At 41.2% G+C, this 25,428-nt stretch overlaps 1 protein-coding gene across 1 annotated transcript in view; it reads left to right on the forward strand.

Moving 5' to 3' along the window:
- The first annotated feature begins 4,862 nt into the window (after window positions 1–4,862).
- The window catches only part of LOC141765681 (FYVE, RhoGEF and PH domain-containing protein 4-like), a 65,189-nt gene continuing 44,623 nt past the window's right edge, over window positions 4,863–25,428 (forward strand). The window contains exon 1 of the mRNA XM_074631842.1: window positions 4,863–5,077. Coding sequence (XP_074487943.1) covers window positions 4,975–5,077 — 103 coding nt within the window. The 5' untranslated portion in view covers window positions 4,863–4,974. The remainder of the gene's footprint in view (window positions 5,078–25,428) is intronic.

The following is a 25,428-nucleotide window of genomic DNA, read 5'->3' on the forward strand; positions in this document are numbered from 1 at the left end:
CGGAGAGCTACGATGGCCGACGCAAAAATGCGAATGGCCCTCTCTAGGGCCATGTGGAGCAGAGCCAGAGCGTGTATGTGTGTGTATGTGGGAAGTGAGTGGTGAAGCAAGAGAGAGAGAGCGCCGGCAAAGGCAACGTTATCGACTCCGGCCCAAGCAGGAAAAGTTAACAGTGTTTGACTTGTCCGTTCTGGGCTACTGTAGAAACATGGCGGTGCAACTTGGCGTATAAAACGGCTTATTCTAAGGTAACGAAAACACGATTCTTATTATCAGGTGATTATACACTAAAGAAAACAAACTTATAAACACTATATTCCATTTCTGCCAATAGATCCCCCTAATTGTTACATACTGGGCCTTTAGAATAGAATAGAAAGATTTATTGTCATTGTATTAAATGAAGCTCATGCGTAAATTCAGACAGGAAGACTAGGTGTGCAAGCTCATTCATTCTCATTCATTCTGGGTCTCTCTCTCTCATGGGCTATTAATATGTCAGCTGATTATGGGCGTCTCTCTTTTCAGCGACCAATCAGAGCTTGCCATATCTCCCTCAACCAATCACATGCTGCTGTCAAAAGTTTAAAAAAACATTTCTCCTCTATGCAGTTTCAGTGTCAGCATTCAGCAAACGGACGCGACCCTCCACCACCCCATCACCTCCAGATTCATCACATCAGAGTAATCCTGCTCCACTTCATTCATCGGATCTGCATCAGTCTTCACCACCACCACCACCAGTGTCTAGACCCGGGGGGAATATTTCTACATCCTACTACAGCTTCACTTCCCCTTTATTATTTCACATCAGGTCTAAATCGCCAAAGAATGTGCTATTCATAATTTGTGCACTTTGTAATAAATCATCATTTAATTCATACGAGTCTTTCCTGATTGAAATACAACGAGATTCACAGTTGCCACTTCTGGTCAGTGCTTTAAAACAAATACTTGACAAGACTAAACGAGGCAGATAAAACATATAACAGGTAAAACACACACAGTTATAAAGCAAATAAAACAGGTAAAGTAGATGTAATAAATTAATATAAACAGAGGTATTACACTAGAGGAATAAAATAGGTCAAATAGATGTAATGTAAACAGAGGTAATTGCACTTGTAAAATAGGTAGGGTAGATGTAATAAATAAAATGTAAACAAAGGTAGCTGCACTTGAGGTATATATTGCACCAAAGGATATATTGCACAGTCAAATGTATTTCACATTCAGTGTATTAATATTGCACAGATTTATTGTTCAGTGTCCGTATGGCCCAGGGAAAGAAACTGTTTGCGAGTCTGGAGATGCGGGCTTTCATTGACCTGTAGCGCCTGCCAGAGGGCAGCAGGTCAAACAGGTGATGAGCTCAGTGGGAGGAGTCCCTGAGAATAGTTGTGGACCTACTGAGGCAGCGGGAGCTGGAGATCTCTTCCAGGGAGGGCAGAGGGCAGCCAATAATCCTCTGGGCCGTGTCTATGACCCTCTACAGAGCCCTCCTGTCTGCAGCCGAGCTCCCAGTGTACCACGCCGTGATGCAGTACGTGAGTACGCTTTCGATCGCCGAGCGATAGAAGGACTCCAGCAGTTCGTTTTTATTGAGAATTCTCAGGAAGTGAAGTCGCTGCTGGGCCTTCTTTTTCACAGCCGTTGTGTTTGTGGACCAGGAGAGGTCCTCGGAGATGTGCACCTCCAGGAATTTAAAAGATGACACCCTCTCCACACAGTTCCCATTGATGTGGAGAGGGGTGTGGGCCACGCTGTTCCTCCTGAAGTCTATGATTATCTCCTCTGTTTTTGTGGTGTTCAGCAGCAGGTTGTTAGCTGAACTCCACACTGTCAGTTGCTGGACCTCATCTCTGTAGGCCGTCTCATCACCCCCTGATATGAGCTCAACCACAGCGGTGTCATCTGCAAATTTGATGATGGAAGCTCCATTGGTACCAACCATGTCATGCTAGCTTGTTTCGGAAGAGGGCCAAATAACGCCCCAAATTCTGGATAAATGTAGCAGCTAAACCCTCAAATAACATAAGGATCGATTTTTTTTATTAATTTAAGCCATATAATGTCCCTAAAGCAGTCTCTAAACTGCAGTACAGTTGATCCTTACAGTTGTTCATGATTTCAGTTGGCTACTCCTCTGGAGTTTCTGAAGAGCATATAGGGATCGTTCATGTAGATCTAAAGCCTCATAACATCATGACGGTGGACCATTTACGGCAGCTATTTAGAGTAAAAGTCATCCACTTAGTGTGCAACAATCCCGAAGAATGGACGGGTACCACTCTCTAGACCCGAAGCTATACTAACTACTTTGAGTGAGATTATTAATACATAATATAAAACTAATAAATTAGGATGTATTATTATGGATTAAGCCACCTGGCAGTACATAGCCTAAAGTAGTTCAAATTAGCTCCACCTTTTCCAGCTGCAACAATAAGTATTATTAATCCAATAATTAAATCCACACATTAGGCTTAATTAGGAGTTACATTGATATAATCATGATTTTTATTTACATTGGTATACAGTAGGCCTACACTTTTTTTTACAAAGGTAGTGTCATGGCTTTCAGTCAAGTTAAGCTAAATTCAATAATATCCACAATAGCTTATACTGTATATCAGGGGTCTCAAACTCGCGGCCCGCGGGCCAATTGCGGCCCGCAAGGCGATATTTTGTGGCCCCCACCTTGATATGAAAGTTTAATGTTAGTGCGGCCCGCAAATTTTTTTTTATTTTTTTTTTTTTATAAAGTTTTTTTTTGGGGGCATTTTTTCATTTTTATTGACAGGACAGTGGATAGAGTCTTGGAAAGGGGGGAGAGAGAGAGTGGATGCGGAAAGGGCCACAGGCCGGATTCGAACCCGGGCCGCCGCGGTCAGGACCAAGTCTCGTTACATGGGCGCCCGCTCTACCAACTGAGCTAACCAGGCGCCCTCAGCCCGCGAGTTTTATGTGAATGGCAGTTTGCCGTGGAAGGTCCCTTTGTTGCGCGAGCCCGAGCTGAACGAACCTACCCATCACAGTGGGGTATCTGGCTCCCGGGGGCGGGCAATCGGCCGGGCTTGATGCAAGCAGAGAAACATTTCACAACAACTGTGGCGGCGCCCGTGTAACATCGCATAAGCTTGATTAAAGCTTGATTTATACTTCTGCGTGTAATCGACGCCGTAGCCTGACGTGCACCTCTCCAGAAATGTAACTACACGTCGCGGCGACGCAGACCGCAACAGCTGTGATTGGTCCAGTCTCTCAGCGATGCTGAGCGGCTGGACCCCGGACAACCACAGAAAGTTCTACTTCTCTCTGCCTCCATCTTTTCAATGTTTGTTCACACAAATCCACTCAGATATATTTTCTCTTTTCGGCGTTGCAGTAATGTCAGTAAAAGTTCTGTGGTTCAACAGTTATTAGCTCCAACTCCCTCAGTTTCTGTTTGTAGTACAAGAAGAAGAAGGAAACTCATAGAGACGCCGCCGCCAACTAGCGGTTTGGTGGTGTAATTGCAGAGCAACACAAACACAGCAGGCACAACTTTATTGCGGAGTGACACCAAGTGGAATGAATATATATCTTGTCACACAGCCCCAATCATGTCTTTTTCAAAGCCTGCAGTGAAGAGAAAGGTTGGTGACGAGCACAGACAATTTCAGGAAAAGTGGGAGACGCAATAGAGGCCATGTTCAGAAGAACCGTTCATGTTCTTCAATGTTCCATTCATGTTCAGGACAGTTCATGTTCAGAAGAACCGTTCATGTTCAGAAGAACCCATTCAAGTTAAAGAACTGTTAATAATGACGTTTGAGAAGATTGGTTTTTTTTAACAAAGCTTTTTTTGTGGAATACCTGATGCGGCCCAGCCTCACCCGGACTCTGCCTCCAGCGGCCCCCAGGTAAATTGAGTTTGAGACCACTGCTGTATATGCATCACTTACTTGCTGAGTTTGGTTGATTGAAGGTTTGGTTTGGGTGAATAAATTCAGCCCACTAAGAAAAAATTATCAGAACAGTCGATGTGATTTAATGTCCAGTCATATCAAATCAAATAACTATGATGAGGTCATCATTTTTGCCTGAATATCAAACAACATACAATAACATATTAGACCATGGTTGAACTGCCATTCCTTCCAAATTTATTAGAAAACTAAAATTCTAATGATTAATATTATATTATATATTTATTATTATATCATTATTATGATTTAGAATTAGATTTTTTGAATGTGACTTGGTGCTCTAATTTTGATTATCTCATAATATTGATAACTGCCTGACCTAATATCTTGTGAATTGTATGTTGACTTATAGTATCTCATAATTAAGACTTCCCTACTTGACTTGATAAGACCCCAATTTAATATATTATCTCATGCGTTTGTAGCATCTTAAAATATTCAATGAATATATCATAATTATGGTTCATTGTCTGATAAATCTGAGTGTCTCATGAAAAATAGATAATAAGTTAAGTCACATGTCATATATTTTTTTAATCTCTTAATTGTGATTTATTATCTCCAACTAATAAAGATTATCAACATGACAAAATCATCAATTCAAAATGGTACAGTGTGCGCGTTAGTGTGTGTCTGCGTGTGTGTGCGTGTATGTGTCCAACAGTGTGTCCATTGTCTGGGTGTAATAATAAAGGAGGTCTGCACCGCCAGTACGCACTGAGGGGGCAGAGGGGCGCTCCTTTGGGAAACACCCCCATCATCAAGGTGACATTGCTGCTCCAGAGAGAAGTAGGATGATATAGATTCCACAGACACATGTGTTCAGCTGTTTTGTTTGATGTTGAGACGCGCTGCGCAGGCGCATGATGGGCTGCCGCCGCGCAGCTGGATGCAACTGGACGGCCATACTGGAGCTCTCCGTAGAGGAGTGGACCGCGTCTCTTTATAAACTTCTAATAGTTTATTTCCGGTCAATTTGAATTCGTTTCACTTTAGTATCTCAATGCGGGAGCGGCCAACGACTCATACAAGCATGGACGGCTTTAGCAGAGTCGCTTTTCGCAGGAAACAACGCAGTCTGGACAGCGAGGACCCAGAGGAAGCAGGTGAGTCTTTCAGGAATGCTGAGACACCACTTTCAAAACGAAAACACAAGTACTGTCCCAAAACTACTGCAAGACATTTAAATGATTTAACTGCTCTTTACAACCTATTATAAACCTTTTAATATATCACTTTTGGACTGATTCACTTTTTAAGCCTATTCATATGTTTAATAGGAGTCCATAAGGTAACTTATTGTTCACTCTCCTGTGCAGTTCAATCTTAGATCATGAGTAAAAAATCTGAAGGATCATTACAGGCTGTGTAAAGTCTTTAACTGGCTTGCTGTTGACTCAGTGTTATGGCTGTAACTGGTCTTGTATTAGCCTTATGGTGTTTTTGTCAGTCTGTGTTGGTAAAGCATGGAATGGCCAGACTGTAACGTACCTACATTGTAGGAGCCCTTGTTTACACACCGCCCCTGACTTACTGGCTGCTCAGCAGGTATGAAGGTTTCAGAAGCAAGCCCCGACCTGTTTGTGCAAACCATCCATATGCTGGAGGGCATGCATTTATTTTTCATTCTGGAGAAGACGGCTTCGTAGAAGTACTAGAACTTGGTCTGCTCGGGATGCAGCTTTCAGAAACATGCAAAAAAAAATAATCTGACAGGTCACTGTGCACTTCTATGTCTTAAGCCTGATCAAAACAAGTCCTGGGATCTCACCCCATGCAGGCGTCCAGATGGATCTTTCAGCTGGAACTGAAAGTTTGCCCAGTTTGCTTTAGTCCGACTAAGCAGTCTATATTTCCCAGAAAACTCGGATCCAAATACATGTCAGTACTCCTGCAGTGTGTGCTGTCTGGGCTCGCTTTTCGTGGGGCTTCGTCATATCTTGCAAACCATGAGGAGTGCTTGTGCTAACATGCAGCTGAGGACACACACCGTGCTGTACTTACAGTTTGATGTGAACTTTGCTCTATGGTTGATAGTGCCACTGTTAAGATTGGGCGAGGTGACTTCAGTCTCAGTCACACGTCTCAGGTGATGGCAGGAAGTGAGGTAGACACTGGAATACCCCGAGATATTATCTGTCAGTGAATCATCAGTTTTTTATAGATATTCATCATCATTTGGCCCCAGTATTGCACAATGTTTCCACCGAAAGCACTGAAACTAATAAGCATAATTAGGTCTTCCCTGCCACAGTTGAATAGTCATTTATTCCATTTGACTTGGTTCAGTGCAACCTTTAATGATCCAGCGTTTTTATCGTGGCTGACTGATCCCGCATGTCTTGGACCACGGATATGATTCCAGTAGAGAAGTGGTACATTAATCTATCGTGTTCTGTTGTTTTGACTCTATACGTCTGGGTCTGTTTTAACCGGAGTGGTATGAAATGGGATTTTTTTAGGCCGTCCTAGTTATGCTGAAGAAGATGCCTGGTTATAATTTATGTCTATTTTGATCCATTCTTCCTGAACAAATGGTTAGGAAGATGGTGTTGTCCTTTTAGCCCCATCATCTTTCTTCTCAAATCTTTTTTTAATGATTTTACACCAGTATTGTGAACAATAAACAGTCGCATAGCCAAGATGTCCGAGCGAAATGGTCTCTGAGTTAAAAGACAGGAAATATACACAAGAACAAGAAGGGGATCTAGTTGTCTTTCGGCTGGATGGCGGCCTTATCTAGATATTCAATAAAGGACTTCCAGGTCATGTTAAAGTCAAAGGATCTGCTGGGATCTGTAAGTGAAAATCTCATCTTTTCAATGTGATTTAAGATCTCCTTGAGCCAACTATTGTGCGAGGGGGGAAGATCGTGCTTCCATTTAAATAAAATGAGGCGTCTTGCTAATAGTAAAGGCCAGAACACGCCGTTTTATCAAAGGGAGGACAGGTGCTGCAGATGGTGGGACTCCAAATACGTCCATTAGAGGTATAGGGTTAAGATTATTTTTTATATACTATATATTGCAAATTACTCATAATTATACATACACAATATGTGCAGTATATATTTGCAATTTTGTTCTTGTATTTAATACACCCATTGGTACATACAGAACAGAGGAGTAAGATAGAAAAATTAATAAATAGATAACTGAGGAGAAAAAACAACAACAAAAGACACACATACATATACACACACATGCATGCATATACACACATTCACATATACATACATGTACATATACTGTACATACATACATACATACATCCACGTACACCTACACATACATATACTATATACACATACATACACATACACATATACAGTACATACACATGTATAGTCCATATACATACACATGTGAACATACATATATACGCATACATACATACATACACATATACATATTATACACACATCAACACTCATACAAAAAAAGGGGGGGATGTGTATATAGTGTATGTCTACATTATTTATAAGTAATATAGACATATATTATTTATCTCTATGAATCTATCTATATTATTTATTATTTATTTGTTTGCCTGAGATCTGCCTCAGCCCATTTCTAAATCATTCTATTAATGATTATCAGGGTTAAGGTTCATGCCAAAAACTGTCCGAAATTGACACCAGAAATCTGTTAAATTTGGACAGGACCAGAACATGTGAGTATGGTTAGCAGGCGACTGTTTGCACCTATTGCAAATATCACTGGTATGCCCCATCATCTTTGAATGTAAACTGCAACACAGACATTATCCTGTCAGCTCTTGTGTAACAGAGTTGCGCAAAATGTGCAATATAAATCTCAACACTATACTCTCTTCAGACACCATCATACACTTCAAAGAAGGTCTATTTGTTTCTGTCTCTCTCTTGTGTGTGAAGTCGAGTTTGCCCAAGTATCTATCTTATTAATTACACAGGATTTAATTTGTGTTTTCAACACAAATGGCTCGGGGGCATGTAGGTTTGAGCTGGTGTTACTGTGAGGACAGCTGTATCAGTCTACAACAATGAAACGGTTTGTTTTCGGTCAGCTAAGCTATAGAAGCAGTGGGACTGTATGAATCAGATGCTGTGTGGCCTGCTAGCCTACTGCTTCTGCTATTGTTTGGCTGCACTGGTGCCCATTCATCCTGAGCTGAACCCTTTCACTGTCCTCTGCTGGCTTTAACTCACTTCAGCCAATAGTGGTTCCCCAGTGCAGCCCAGTTCATGATGGTTTAAAGATGATTTATTTTATATGCCGTGCATTGCTGTACCACATCAATATGCACTGTACCCATCAATTGTACCTACCGTGGTAAGGAGGTATTTGAATTCTAAAAGGTCTATTGGAAAGTATTTCCTTTGCTCCTTGCTTTGCAGTTTTACCATAGTCTTGTAAATAACCGATGAACACAATATTCATCTTCTAAGAACAGAAATCATGCTGAAAGAATAAATCATTTTTGGGGGGATTTATACATGTCCAGGTTCCCACAACCAGAAGCACAGAAACTTCAACTAACAGCATATGCTGTAAATTAAGTTCTTACTATTCTATAAAGTGTTGGTCCACTATATTACTGATGACAAAAAGTAAAGGTTATATATGACTGTCATCCGTAAATGTCAGCTATTAACTCTAAATAGACTGTTCCAGTATGTAAAAGCTTCAGTAGGCAGAATGTTTTTGGCATCATTCGGCAAAAATTCTATAATAACCTTTCAGCATATCGTAATTCAAGTGTTTCGAGAGAAAAACTAGACTTCTGCACCTCCTCATGGCTCTGTTTTCAGGCTTTGAAAAATCTAACCTGTGAGGGGAGACTTTGGCCAATCACAGGTCATTTCAGAGAGAGAGAGCGTTCCTATTGGCTGTGCTCCGGCTGGTGGGCGGTGCTTGGTATTTCTTCAACTGATCTCAACATGGCTGCCGGGTCACAAACTTTCTCATTTTACAGCTAAACAGTACACTACAAGATGTTTCTGAAAACATTGGATGCGAGAAATACTCATTACAGTAACAGAATATTGATTGATATTTGATCAGCGCTGCCTAGTTTGACCGTTTGATCGGAGTTCACGAGTGATTGACAGCTGCTCAGAGACGGCAAGGCTCCAGCTCGGCTCTGATTGGTTGTTTTCGTCCTTTCCGTGAAATCTTGCAGATGCCATTAGGAGCACCGGAGGACACAGAGGCACATGATTTCTTTCAGATTACGTGTTTCATGCACTACTGTCAGGATACAGTGACCGTTTTATAAAAATACTGTAACTTTTTTTTTTGAATTATATTTGCTCCATTTCTACCCACTGCAGCTTTAAAAAAAAATGTTTTTATTTATTTATTAAAGCAACACTTATCAGTTAAAGCTTTAATTCAGTATTGCATTCAGGTTTAATGTGATTTTATTCACTCTTAAAGGTGCTAAATGCGAGATTGGGAGCATTTTTATCGCCTCTGCGTTGCTCTCAACATGGCGACGGCTGAGCCGGCGGATCGCAGCTGACGTTGCTAACTCTGAAAACAAGCGCACCGGAGGGTGTGTGCTATGCTTCCACAACGGTGCCATCTGTTTGGACAACGTTATCAGCCGTAACCACCATATGAGCGCAGTGAAGAGCGGCGGCTGTGAGCTAGCCATGTGGGCCGGCCCAGCTATGTCAACAAAGCAGGGAGATGGATTACAACACACACACAGGGAGAGTGGCTCAGGTAGACATTACTCCTCTATATCTTTACAGCAAAAAGTTGTTTGCTGCTATATTAATGCTCTGAATATCCTATAGAGCACCTTTAAACTACCCTCAAGAATGACATTTTTGTACTAATTTGTGCACATTGACCCAGACATGAGACTGTGAGGAGGAAGTCTTGTCTTATCTAATAGGCATCAAGTGAAGCTGTCGATGCATTGATCTTCATCACTTGACCTTCATGACATAAATTAGTGACTATATTGTTGTCATATGTGCCAACAATTGTCAACATCTCAAGTGGATATCGATCTTTGTTAATACATAACTTATTTGAGTGTTTTCCCAGTGTTTACTCTTTGTCTGGTGGCGACGTCTCAGACTGGACATGACTGTGTGCGGAGGTGTGGAGGTGGTTGGTTTGCTCAGTTGATAACCACAGTGGGTGTGGGCTGCACTCAGCAGGAAACGGATAATACCTGTGTGTGTTAATGTAATATCCCTCAGCGGTTGCAAACACATGCTCTCACAACCACCAGTATTTAGGATCAAGTTTGAGGCACGCCAGTTCGCAAATGTTCCTGTAGGTGGAGGTAAAGGCTCAGAAATGTTTCACCCATCCACCAGCAGGTGGACCTCCGTGCTCAGCGTGTGATGTGGACATATGCAGAGTTTTGTACTCCTTTGCAACAAAGCAACCATCCACGTACACCATATCCTGGCGTGATACTGTGCTGTTGCTCCCAAATCAATTAGAAAACAATCAACAGTTGATAGATGGTCTCAATAAAACCAAAAGGTCCTTCCATTTGAAAGCACATTATCATGCTTTCGCTCTTTTAATTATTTCATTTTGACTCAATAATATATGATATTTTAAAAAGCATTGAAAATTAGCATTCACTCTTACTGTAACACACCGACCCACTTTTCCTGTGATTCTGGGAAGACAGGGGGACATTTCTCCCAAATGCCTGCTGGAAAAAACAATGAGGTGGAGAGAGGAAACTAACAATGAGCTACTTTTAGACTGTTTGTATAGAAATGTGTAAAATTACTCCAGAAAAAAAATGGGTTTGTAATAAGGCTGTCAAAGTTAACGCGATAATAACGCGGTAAAGCAAATTTTTTTTAAAGGCACTAATTTCTTTAACGGGTTAACACAACCGATCTTTCATTGGTTGTAGTGGGCTCAGTTTTAAAGCTACAGTGAAGATACTGGCATCATATGAAACTAGAAGAACAAAGGAATCCATTGGTACCAAGTTATACTAGTTTGTCGCGAAGGAGGCTAAATGACGCTCCAAACTTACAATACATTTTGGTGAGGAAAAACTGTCATGGCCATTTTCAAAAGGGGTCCCTTGACCAGAAAATGGTTTCTATGGGATTATGGGATAATCACATGCAATTTTGGCCAAGTCATTGTCAAGTTGGCACACTGACACACTGGCAGCTGTTGTTGCCAGTTGGACTTGAGTTTGCCATGTTATGATTTGAGCATTTTTTTTATGATAAATGCAGTACCTGTGAGGGTTTCTGGTCAATATGTATCATTGTTTTGTGTTGTTAATTGATTTCCAATAATAAATATATACATACATTTGCATAAAAAAAGCATATTTGTCCATTCTTATGTTGATAAGATTATTAAATACTTGACATATCTCCATTTAAGGTACATTTTGAACTTGTAAAAAATGTGAGATTAATTTGCGATTAATCGCGATTAAATATTTTTATCGATTGACAGCCCTGGTTTGTAAGACCAAAGTCTGTTGACACTTCCTTTATAAGTAACCATATGTTTGTGCGTGTCACACACACCTTCCAATGCCAGATTATTCTCTAATGGAATCTTTAATTTTTTACTATAAATCTATTTTTATTTTACCTCCAAACCTTATCAGCTGGGTTTGATACACTGAGTCAGGTCAAACATGAAACACTGTCAATACTAGCCAATAATAATAAGTCCCTAGAAGCCTAAATATCTACAGTGTTTCAGACAGGACACCGTTTTTCCATCTATGCGCCAGCCAGTGTTTCCTGACTGCAGTGTGTGTCGTTTCCCCCTCCTGACTGGCATTGTTATCCTGTGAGGCTCTTCCCAGAAAGCTACTGTACCTTACACGCTCAGTCTGAGCTCAGAAAAGGATCATTCAGACCTGCTGGACACTGAGGGACCAAGAGGGACTTTGAGGAAGTAACTTTACAGAGAGGAAGGTGTGGGTTAATTGCGTAACCCGACCATTTCTTCTCACCTTTGTGAAATTATGGACATCCTACCTGCAAGAGGCCATAAACATGTGAAGGTGTTGGTGGTTGGTTGAGGTGTCTTCCTCTACGGCGCTGTCTTTTTACTCTTCAGCAGTAGAGTATAGTAGGTCTCAGCATAGCGTCCTGTCCTCTGCCTCTTTGTTCACTGGTGGAGGTCGAGGAAGGAAGGGGAGAAAGTCCTAAACAGAGGTGTATTTTAGGCCACGTAGGAAGTGAAACTTTAGTTGTTAGGACTTTTACTTGACCTCATCTGAACATACACCTCACTTTCTGTCCAACGGGCTCGGACACAGCATGGACTGGCTGGTCGCTGGTTACCGGAGGTCCCGTCTCAGACACGTTACCTTGGGTAGGTGATCCTTACAGGCTGGACAACTCAGTGGGGATGTCATTAGATGAATATATATGCTAGGAGGAGCTGGTGTTTTCTTTTTCAAAATAAAAGACACTGGACTGACAATGAAGCGACGGCGCAAGTACTGGTTTTGGAGGCGGAAAGGTAAAAACGCAAAGATGTGTCTGCTCTGCTGTTATGGTAAGATTTGGAGACTCTATATTTGGCTTTACACTGAAAAATCCAGAGTGAGTTGATGTTAAAATGTTGAAAATTATACTTAATAAGTGAAGTTTCTGCCCATCTTTTCACAGACATCATCTGTGACTCATCTTTCATTACCATAAAACATTCCCTTGCTTAATCCCCGCTGCTCTGTTATCCCTGTTTGACTGGCATTTAGCTAATCTCTATTTGCCACCAGCGAGCAAGATCCATTTTCTAATGTTATCATCTGGCTGCCCTCCCACATAGACCATTTATTTTCCACTCTGCTGATGTGTTGCTGTTCCCTCTTACTACAAGTGCTAGGGCTGCACAAAACAAATTATCTGAAAAGGTTCCCTCCTCTCCGCAGTGTATGTCTGTAATTGTTTTTTATTAGGTTTTGTTAGAAGCATTTGTTTCAGTATTACTTGTCAGATATAGTGAACAAACTTGCAGTGAGCATGTTGATTCACCGAGTTGCAGCATCGGTCTCCATGTGGACCGGCCTGCCGCTGTGTGAGGGGGCATTTAAATCCACCAGGCTGGAAAAAAGAGACAGTTTTGTTCTCAGAGGCCTGGGAACCGTTTCCCCCTTTTAAGACCCTCTTCTAACCACTCTGGCCTTTTGGCAACATCCCTGATGGCCGGTTACCCAACTGCGTTTGTGTTGTGTGTGTTTATAGGCAGCATAGTAGGGCAATGGAAGTGTGAGTATGTCTGTGCTGTAACATTGCAACCCCCTCAACTGTGCACCTTTCTTAGGGTGGTGTGTATTGTTGGTGAGCTGGGGTGAGTCACCCTTATTTAATAGAAGAGGAGAGGAAACACTGTGAGGCATTCGCCTTTCATTCTCATTGGCAGGAAGGAAAAGGCTGGGAACACCAGCAGGCCCGGGTCCTTTCACCACGCTCATTGTTTCAACGTGGGAGAGAGTGTCACGAGCACTAGTAACACAACTTGTCAGTATCAGCGCGTATACACTCATATGTTTGGATTAACTTTTTGTCTATTTTTGCATAAGCTTTCAAAAGTCCAACAGTTCTGGGAAAAGGGTGCGGGAGAGTGTGGTGGTTAATTTCGTAATTAAATGTTACTTTAAGATGGATTATGGCCAGTATTGAGGGGATTTGAACTTCCTTCAGCAGTAATAACTAAGAGTATAGATGCAAAGAGACGAAAATGTGTTTTCCGCTGCTGCCATTTTGGACTGAAAACGCTTATTATATTTAAAATATCTTATTGTTCAACACAGGCCGTTTTGGTAGAATATGACATCAGAATAGAAAGAATTTTGTTTTATTTTTGTACGGCACTTTTTAGGCGTACGTTTTACTGTCTTCCGGTAGTCGTTTCAGTCCAAAATGGCAGAAGCATTGCTTTGCTGCTGGGTGCTGATGTTGCAATGGTTTGAGCAATTGACTTTCATTTCTTGGCAATATACATTCTTTGTTAATAAGCCACAGTAATAAGTAGTAATATGGTGATAGACAAAATAGAATTTCACAATTGGAGCAATACCGATAGTCAATATTAGCTTATCGCAGATATATCGGTATGTCATCGGCATATAGTGTACTTCGGCTGATAAATAACAAGAAATCGCAGCGCAGAAATGCCAAAGATATGACTGAGGTAGTGTTGAAACAGTGTCAGCATTACATAGTTTGGCCAACAGAGAGCACTGACATGACAAGTTATATTTCAACTGCAAAATGTCCCTCTTAGGACATATCATGGTCAGTATTACTAAAAAAATTTAATTTAAGGTAGCCTTGTCAAATATATGTATAGGCCTATAACACAGCATATTTAGAATATTCTGTAGTTTTTGCCCCGCTAGCTGCAGAGCCTAAAGATGGCCATGTCGGTCAGTCCACAGTCTGCCTGTCTAATATTGCCCCAAAAAGTATCTTACCACTGTTTCAAATTTTATACAAACGTTCATATAGTCTTCAGAGGATGATACCTAATGCTTTTGTTGACCTCCTGACTTTTTGTCTATCACTGCTATCATGTAAAAACTTCACTTTGACCTCCGAGGCGAGGTATTTTGAAAAAAAATATGACCAGATATTTGTTCTGGATATTCATGGTCCCCACAGAATCACAATATGTTTTTAAAGATCTCTTTTTTTCTGTAGCACCACCATTAGGCCAACACTTTCACTGATAGGCCTACACAAGAAACATGAAAATGTAGGAAGATTGACATTAAATGCATGAAACACATGCATGCTCACCAGAGGATATACCCTTTTTTCATGAGCTTTCCATTTGCACCTTGTTCAGGCCAAAATGAACACAAACTTTGACCACAAAATATCTCATAATCTAATATGCAGAAAGTTGTTGAAGGCATTCATGCACCTAAGGGGATAAACCCTTTTAATTTCTGCTTCAGCACCACTCTCAGGACATGTTATTTTATTTTTAGCCCCATCTCTACTAAGACTGTACAGGTTTGTTCCATCCCCTATTTTAGTATTGTATTGTGAACACTATAGCCTTTAGAGGCTTGGCCGGTCGTTCTTAGCATGGGTACTTATTAATTTCCCCTGTGACTTCCTTGTGTGTGCTCTGCAGCTCTAAAGCTTCAGATTTACAGAGCTTCAACAGCACAGTGTGTTCTAACTAGATAGGACCGGTGTGTGGAGGCCTGAGTCTAGAGGCAAAACTAGAAAGTCAGGTAGTCAGGTGAAGTTGATGATTATAAGCTAAATTTAGTACCTTTGTTTGTTTGCACTTGGCGAATCTCGCTGTGTGGTTGTCAGCCTCTGGTGCTTCCAGGAAGACAGTCTTTTTCTCTCTTTCTTCCATCATATTTTCTGCTGTTGCTATTTCCTCTTTCCATCCCTCAAGCTTCTCTCTCTCTTTCTCTCTCTCTCTCCACATTGATCAGCATTCCTCCTGGCATGCCTGAGTCCTGCCATCATGCTCAGATTGTTTTACTGACAGGTGACAAGAGATGTGTGCTCACACACTACACAGACACCTTGAGATATGTATTTGTCACTAAGATACACTCAAGACATACGCTTATGCATATATTTATATTTTCTAGCACGTAAACATGCCACCGTCTACAATGTGGTACTTGGATGAACACCAGCGGTGAGAGGACGTTGTGTCAATATGCTGAACTTCTCTGCAAGTAAACACTAGAGCTCATCCATATCCCACAGAGCTGAGTGATCAGAGAAATGTACCTGATGTGTGGACTGTCTGCAATGGATGCATTGTGATAACTGAACACAGTGTTCCAAGATGGCACCCTGTTCGGTTCAATGAAACATACTCACACAGCGCATACACCAAAAACATTATAAAGGCTTCCACATTCTCAAGACCGCATTCAAATTGGATTCTTTCTCCGGTTCTGCCTGACCAGACCTGACCGCAAAAGTTACATGGAAATGTTTGTTGTTTTTTATCTATATTGGATATAGGTTTGGAAATATGACCTTATATACTGGGAGACAATAGAGATTTGTCAACCATTATGAGATTTTTCCTTACCAATCATGCAGACAAAGCCATCCCTTAAAGGGGAACCGTGCCCATTTTCCAAATTGCTCATATTCACCATCATCCTATGGTCTACAGTCCAAAAAATAATAGTAAACATGAACAACTCTCCCAAATCCAAAAACTAGAGTGCTAAAACTCAAATTTGTGAGGTCATAGGGTATAAGGTGTGGAACTGCTCCATAGACAATGAATTGGGAGAGATGTTCTAGATGACACTGAGAGCACCCAGGGGAATGTTCTGAGTATATGGGAACGTTTTCTATTTCACAACTGACAACACCGCAATAGAATAAAATTAATTTGTATAAAAAAGAAAAATATTCTTTGGGTTCATAAGATCAGTCTCCCTTTCACTGTCTATGGAGCAGCTCCAGACTTTATATCCTATGACATCACAAGTTTGGGACTTACTTCTCTGATTTCTGGCTTTGAGAGAGAGTAGCTCATGTTCACAAAAAAATATTGCACTTTACCAAGCCATGGAAATAACATATCGGAATTTTTAATTTGAGTGGTGTTCCTCTTTAATATCTCAGGTTGTATTTGGCCATTGTGGATACCATTAATTTGAGGAAGTGCCTTGATTTCTTAGGTATTTAATTCACTGGATAAGCCAGAAAAATACATTTCCATCTGGTTATTATATCTATAAACAATTCTGCAATTGAAATTGAAGAGAATGTACTATTGGATAATCTAGAGGACACTGAATGAAAAAGGTCTCTCTGGTCAGGAGACATCATGTGACCTGTAATTTTGCCTGTGGCCATCTGAGGGCTTGCTGTCAACAAGCTTGTCAGCCGCCACCAGAACAGTGTGCTGTCTTGTTGTGTGATTGTTCGAATAGCACTACCCACAGTCATCAGCGTTTACCAGCTAACGTATTAGCGTTTACGAGCACTCAATCAGCCCAGTCTGCTGAAATGTGATTGCCCTATTAGACTGTTAAATGATGTAAAGGGGAACTTGGTCAGTCCTCTTAGCCAGGATGTGATTTATGAAGCCTGCACAGAATATTCATTCAAGCAGGCAGAGTAGAAAGGTGAGTACATGCATGAGGTAGCAATCGCAGTTCATACGGTGAATTCACACAGCCCTATTTTAGCCGTGCACTTTTTTTGACCAAGAAAGGTGAATCGATAATGGATGATAATTGTCATAATCTACATGATTGCAATGGCACTGTTTTATTAAAACTAGAAGGGCATTCGAAGAGCGCAGACCTCCGCCTAGGCTGTTTCCATAAGTGAAAAATAATCTGTGTATCCGCCCACAGACTGGACGTAGTCACCGTGACGTCACCCATCGGTTTGTGGACTGCCGTTTAAAAGCCTCGACTTTGGCATTTTGGCTGTCGCCATCTTGTTTTTTTGCAACCAGATGTGACAGGAGAGGGTGGAGTTAAGTACAACTGAACGCTGAATAAGACATTTTTAGGCAACCAAAAAGGTTACAATTAACTTTCATGAACTGAAAACAAACTGTAACTCCCAGACTGGACAACGCCATGGTAGCAACCTGTCAATCACAAGGTAGCCACACCCTAAAGCATCCCCTGCTTTATGGTCTATTTGACTCTAAATGGGACCATAATTTACTAAATGTACATCATGCTGTATTGAAGAAGACTTGAAACTAGCGATTGAGACCATAAACTCATGTTTACAATGTTTACTGAGGTAATAAATCAAGTGAGAAGTAGGCTCATTTTCTCATAAACTTCTATACAACCAGACTTCTGTTGCAACCAGAGGAGTCGCCCCCTGCTGGCTATTAAGAAGAATGCAAGTTTAAGGCATTTCCACATTGGTTTCACTTCTTAGACTCCGGAGTTGCCCACTGTATGTACCCCGTGATTCAGATCCACTCACTTCAGATCCACATCAAAATTTAATGAGTTCTTTGTTGGCCCATACTACACCCTTCCACCAATATTCATGAAAATCAAACTAGTAGTTTTTCTGTAATCCTGCTGACAAACAGACAAAGAACTCCTTGGCGGAGGTAACAATGTACATTTCATTTCGCTAAAATCCTTCATGTGTGTAGTGTGCACACACTCATGCACACACACACTGTCACAGATGCACTCCCAAACATGGAAATAATGAAGTACTTATCACTCTCAGTGATCGCTCTCAAGTCTTATTGTTAATTCAGGGTGGATTATAGTGGGATTTATTCTGTGTGTTTACTGCCAGGAAAGATGAGAGAGATAAGGTGGATAATGAAAGCAACCAAGCGTCTTCTGTGCCGAGATGGTAAACTAATTGTTTCATCAATTTGGTGTCGACATATTATTACCCATCTCACAGTGCAGCTCAGGGCCGACTCTGCATACTGTAGTAAGTCAGCATTGATTGTTGTTTTCTTTCAGGGGCAGATTGACAGCAGGGATGGCACGATGTGTGTGTGTTTGAATGTGTGTGTGCCAGGCTGATTATGGGAACCAATCCAAGGTGGGTTGTTCCTATGATGCGGGGCCAGATGTCGACCCGTTGCCTGCTCTGCCCTCATGACAGATGTGCCCTGCTGCTGTAGAGATTCAGCCTCTGCACCTTGTTCCCTGTGTCTTTGTAGCTTTTGTTCTTGTGTGTGTGTGTCTATATATGTGTGTGTGTCTGCAGACAATACCCATCATTCATCATTGACCTTCATAATGTGCGTGGTGCACCGGGAGGAGGGGGGAGTCAATGAAAACAGCGAGGGCTCAAATGCAGTGTGTGCATGCCAAATGTGTGTGTGTATGTGTGTGTGTCTACTGGTGAACGTGCACATGTGCATGCATTTTAAGTGACGTGGGTTTAATTAATGATGTGTGTGTGGGAGGCCCGTGGTTCTATGCTTATAGAGACGTGGTGGGTAATGGCCCGGAGCCATGCTGCTCTCCTCTCCTCCTCTCTCTTCTCAGGCCAGAGAGAGAAGAAAGGGATGGATGGTGGAAGGAGAGATGGACTAACAGTGTGGTAGGTGAATGTGGTAGAGAGGTTCAAGGATAGAGGGAAATGCCAGCTGCAGTGTTAAGAAGGTAGAGAAAAGTGTGAGGTGGGCAGTGTGTGTGTCTGTGATGAGTGGGAGGAAGGTAGTGAGGCATAAGGAAGGAAAGGACAGAAGATAATGTATGCACATATATTATGTTGTTTCACGCTTGACAGTGGGGTTACAAAAAATGAAAATTTGCAATGCACCGAGATGAGGTTTAAAAGCCAACTGAATCAATCAAATTGGAATCCTTTAAACTCAATATGAACTGAATGTGTTTCTTTTCATTCTAACACTACTCACACAGCTAAGAAATATTGGAAAAGTTGAACCGTTTTGACAGGTTGAATGATGAAAACAGTCTATGTGCACTCCATTCTGCAGAGCCATACAGGAAGAAAGAGCGTATCCTGGAGGAAAGTCTCGAAAATCTCACATAGACACACTGAGCTGCTTTTGACCAGGAAAAGTAATTATTTGGACTAGTGCCTTAAAGCTGTACTAATCAATATTGTTATACCAAGAAATAATAACTAAACTTGCATTTATATAGCGCCTATCTAGTCTTCCGACCACTCAAAGTGCATTCACCCATTCACACACATTCATTACACACTGATGGCAGAGGCTGATGCAAGATCTAATCTTTATACTCATTCACACACTGATAGCACAGCCTTTGGGTGCAATTTAGGGTCATTGGATTGTGGGCAAAATGTGAGGTTTAATACATTTAATCTACATTAAACCTGTAGTGGGCAGAGTATTTAATTATAACTGAATAATAACCTTACAGCATTTTGTAATTGAAGTGTTCTGAGAGAAAACTACACTTCTGCACCTCCTCATGGCGTTGTTTTCAGGCTTTAAAAAATCTAGGGAGACTTTAGCCAATCAGAGGTCATTTCAGAGACAGAGCGTTCCTATTGGCTGTTCATTCAACGGAGAAAGTTTGCTCCGGCTGGTGAGCGGTGCTTGGTATTTCCTCAACTGATCTCAACATGGCTGCCGGGTCACAAACTTTGTGATTGACAGCTGCTCAGAGACAGCAAGGCTCCAGCTCAGCTCTGATTGGTTGTTTTCCTCCGATCTGTTAAATCTGTTAGATGCCATTAGGAGCACCGGAGGACACAGAGGCACATGATTTTTTTTTTTCAGATTACCTGTCTCATGCACTACTGTCAGGATATAGAGACCGCTTTAAAGAATCAGCTAACTGTATTAACGCTTTAACATTATAAAAGCTTATATTAGCGCAGTACAAACAGAACTGAATCAATGTTTCAATTTACATCCCAATTAGTAAGCATATTGATAGTCATCTATAATACAGTGTTAAAGCCATAGGTTGAAGAAGCCATCAAAAAGGAACTTGTCTGGAAATTATAAAAACACTTGAGTGACGGGCACCGAGGTTAAAAAGATATAATTAATTAAATAACTGCTATTACTCACCTCAGGCTTGATCCCATAATGAGAGGGACTCATTTCACACGATTTATTGGACTGTTACTTGTTTAATGTTCTCCTGCTAATTAGCTGGGCGATCCGCCTGCCATCCCCATAAAACTGAAAGGAAGGATTTCAGAAAGTCAACAAGGATCAATGTAAAACTAGGCTTAATGCCCACCGCCCAGAACAGTTCTAATTAAAGGCAATAATTTGTCTGAAGATTGCAGATTTTATGCAATTTGCCAAATCTCCTCACATCTTGATAGAGGATGATTAAATGATTGAATTTAATTTGAAGGGATTGCTTCCCTCTTAAATCTTAGTTTAATTTGATAAACACGAGTTTATATTATAAAGAAAATGTATAAATTAAATTATACTTTCACCAACTCAACAAGCCCGAGTGGGTCCATCTAAAGCTGCTAAGTGAGAGATAAGACCTTCCTGTCTGCTACCAGTACGTCCACACTGTCAGGTATGAGGATGTCTGCACGTTGGGGCATGTGAGAGCTTCATGGTCACCCAAGTGTGAAGATGAGAGTTTGATTTTGGCAAAAATGAGGTGCACAAAACATCCGACATGGTGGTCTTACATGATGTGTTTTTTTGTTTTTGAATTCTAACTGGATACCAAGAGATGGAGTTTAAATTAGGCAGTTTGTGCCTGTGTGTGCAGAGATACAGAAGGGATTCTTTAAGCTGACGTTCACAGTGTGACGACAGATTGATCTGTGGTCGCAAAGCAGCGAGGAAGGGGCTTATCTACCACCATGCAGCGTGTGCATTAAGTGTTTGATTGCATTCCTCATACCAAGCGGTGTGTATTTGTGAGTTAGCGGCTGTTTCTGCATTCATTTGTCGTGTGTGTGTGCTGTGCATGAACCTAGTGGAAATAAAATCTATGGATTTGTGGGATTTCTTCATGTATTCGTACCTGCCTGACGGTAATGCCCGTATATATACGGCTGTGTGCTCACTTCAAATTGCATACTGTATAGAGAATACTTAAGCAGGTGCATTACTCACTGTCTGAAAACCAATTCTGTTAAAGTGTCACCATGGAAACAATAGGCCATCCCACAGATAATAATCAATGAATATGTTGGCTCATGAGAAGTATGATTTGCTAACCAAGAAGCCGGACATTCTGAAAGTTATTTCCTGGTAAAATAGTGCTCAGCCAGAAGTGATTCTGTCATTTTATAATATTTCTCTGCATATTATTATTGTTGAGATAATAAAAACAGATTTTTTCCCTCCTAAATAACCCAAATGAGGCTGAACATTGCTGAGTCATGTGCTGTCACATTTACTGTCAGCTCCCACTGAGAAACTGTCTCACTATACAAATCCTGCAACTTTTTAACAGAATTAGCACCAATTAGGCTGAAAAGCTGACGGGGACAGTACATTAGGATAAATGTAACACTGAGTTCCTTAGAGGGTTTCTTTTAATATCCTCACTTGTCACTTTTGCTTAGCTGCAGTGCTTAATTAGATCGTGAATCACTTCTGTGTCTAGCCTTAGATGCAAACAACATTACCGTGTTAGATTCATGGATTTCTTCCAGTTTCATGTTTATGTTCACCTAACCTCTTGAACCCTCCCTGATTATCCTCTTAAAGGAACAGTGTGTAACATTTCAGGGGATATGATATTCATAACTATGTTTTCATTAGTGTTTAATCACCTGAAACTAAGAAACTAAGAATTAAGAAACGCCATGTTTCTACAGTAGCCCAGAACGGACAGACCAAACACTGGCTCTAGAGAGAGCCTTTCACGTTTTTACGCTACCTGAAGGCCACCCTAGTTCTCCGACAAGGTTGTGAAACTGAAAGTTGATGGTTATCGTACCGTATACATTTGCTTATCTACGGTATTGAAAAAAACTGACATGACTGACAAGTATTATGTTTCATTATAGGCTATTATTTTTCATTTAGTAGTTAATTTCATGCTACAGTGCTGCTAACATGTAAACTAACATGCTTTAGTTCTATGACATATTGTAGTTACATGCTATTTTTTTATCAGGTTTATAATTCTATTTATTATAATTCTGTTCTCATTAAATGTCATTGTAACTACTAATAATAATAATAATAAAAAAAGTAATAGTAATATCGCATATTCTTATACTGTGAAACCATTATATTTTCTGAGATGGCTATCGTACCGTGAAAATCTCATACCGTTGCACCTAAAATAGTGTTATTATGGTAAGGATAACCTCTGAGCAAGGCGAACAGCGTTACCGCGTTTTTGCACTCGGCGGCTCACGTTACCGCAGTGTTGGAAAGGGAGGAGTGAGTGGAGGGGACCCCAGTTGGCTGCAATCTGCAACCACACCACTAGATGTCGCCAAATCCCACACACTGCACCTTTAAACATTCCTCAATTGAGTTAAAGTCAGCAAAGTTACTCACAGTTAAGTACTCCTCTGCATTTTGTTTGAATTTCTTACTTTCCTGTTGCTTATTACTGTAATGGCAGATTTTTTTGACTGTTGATGTTGTGGGTCCTAAAATGAGCTAGAAGAGTGGACCCTCTAGCCTCAGTCGGCCAGTGTTTCCATGTGGGTGTGTGGGTGCGTGCATAGCTGCAGGCTGTCTGACCTTAGAGCAGCAGTATTGACCTGTCTGTGGTAATGGCTTTGCAGTACAGGGCCAGAAAGAAACTGAGCACGCCGTTATTTCTGTAGCACCCTGATTTCCTGCATGTGGTTTACACACACACACACACTCACAGTTCACAGACACATGCAGGCAGCACGCACACCGCTGGTGACGTCTGGTTATCGTTATTGACTCTCTCGGCCTTTCCGGTCACTAATTACTGTGTTGTGTAATGAGGTCTGCACAGACTCACAGTGTGTATCAAGGTGTGTGCGAGGCTGAGAGTGTGTATGTATGTCGGCCGTGAGCAGGTCGTTTCATGTAACCGCTGAAAGGATTTCATTTTAATGGGCATCCATGTCCGGTTATAAAGGGTTAACAATAAAGAGTGTGTTGGATCATTATGCAGAGAATCACCAGCAACATGCTGAACTTCCAGCTGCGCTAAAACATTAGAAATTGGGAGATGAAAAAGTAGAGAGAAGGAGATCAGTGAGGAAGAGCTGGTTAAAAAAATGGAGGATTAAGGTTCAAAGGAGATACAGAAATGGGTGAAAATATAGATGCAGTGTCAGAGAGGAGAATAGAAAGGAGGTCAGGACCATGATGGCTGCCAGTCTGAATTAGAAAAGAGATGGACACAGAGTGAAGCAAGTGGCCAAGGTGTGACTGTGTGTGTGTCTGTGTCTGTGTGTGTGTGTGTGTGTGTGTGTGTGTGTGTGTGTGTGTGTGTGTGTGTGTGTGTGTGTGCGTCGTATTCAACCAAAAGCGTGTTTCTTCACAAAACTTGTGAAAGCAACACTTCTCTCTACGTGCCACTGTAACACTTGGTGCCTGTAGTGTTTCACAGACAGTTTTGATGATATGAGAACATGTCAACACTTCAGCCAACCGCAACAGAGAACTGTCTGCTCTGTAGTCCGCTGTGTTCTGCTGATGAGCGCAGTTTTATGTGACAATGGAAGAAGAAGATGAAAAATAATACATGCATCTATTTATGAAAAGACTCTCCTGTAGTCCCAAAAAGATTTTCACATGAAATTCATTTTTGTATTTTCTTATTCTTGCACCTCAGCTGCAGGCTTAAGTGGTTCTCTGTGGGTCGGTGACATTATTTGACTACGTAGGCCAAAATATGAAGGAAAAGAAACGTGCAATGTCATCAAGCTAAAAAAAATAAAAAATGACTTCCTCAAATTTAGAGACATTTAGAGGCTTTCACAAGAGCTGTAAACGTGAGACTTGAACTTGACTCAGACTTCATGTCTGAGGCTTGAACTGGACTTGACGGCTGTGAGACTTGTAAGCAAATATGTGTCAAGTTTCGAGCAGGTGAAGTCTTTGGCAACAAACAAGACTAAGTGTCTCTACACCCTGCTAGCTCCTCGGTGAGGCTGTACTCAGACACAGCAGGGCTTTGAGCTCAACGCTGACGCTACCGTGGCAACAGGCTCGAGCTTTGACAATGGTCTTCAGCAGGTGTATTGTTCACCATGTTCACCATTTTTAGTCTAGCGTGTTTGCATGCTAACATTTGCTACTTAGCACTAAAACAAAGTACAGCTGAGACCGATGGGAATGTTTTTCATTTTGAAGGTATATGGTCATAAATCAAAGTATTGGACGCATTAAATTTTTGACCCGATGACGGCACTCCAAAGTTATTACAGTTCATCCCGAGGGGAACATGAATGTCTACATCAAATTTCATGGATCCAGTCCAACAGATGTGAAGATATTCTATTAAAAATAAAGAAAATAGTTAACCTCATGGTGGCGCTATAGGAAAAGTCAGGGGAACACCAAACTCTCTCTCTCTCTCTCTCTCTAGGGTTCATCCTCTGGGAATCATGAATGTTGGTTTCATAGCAATCCATTCGATAGTTGTTGAGATGTTTTAGTCTGGACTGAAGTGGTGGACCAACCAACAGACATTGCCGTCCATAGAGCCATGCATGCTAAGAATAAATAAGACGTTGTCAGGCAGGCCTTGCATAGCCACATGTCTTGAATATTTCATCATTAGGCCTATATGGATTGAATGTGATGATCTGAGCTTTGTACAAATCCAATTATTAACACAGTTTTGAAAGCAAAATTTTCATTTTAATGGTTAGTTTTCACTGACTTGCAACTGACCTATGAAGACTGTTAACTTGGACTTGAGACTTGATAAGACTTAGACTTGACTTGGTCTTGCCCCCAAAAGACCTCTACTGTATATACACAGCTCTGGCTTTTACAACATGGATCTGGATTGAAGCAATATCTGAATATTTGGTTCTTTCTGTAGATATTTCTCCATGCAACTCCTCTCAGGAGTGTGTAACCGCTGTGTGGTTGTCATGGGAAAAGAGTGGGTG

Source organism: Sebastes fasciatus, chromosome 4 (assembly GCF_043250625.1).
Source record: "Sebastes fasciatus isolate fSebFas1 chromosome 4, fSebFas1.pri, whole genome shotgun sequence".
NCBI lineage: Eukaryota > Metazoa > Chordata > Actinopteri > Perciformes > Sebastidae > Sebastes > Sebastes fasciatus.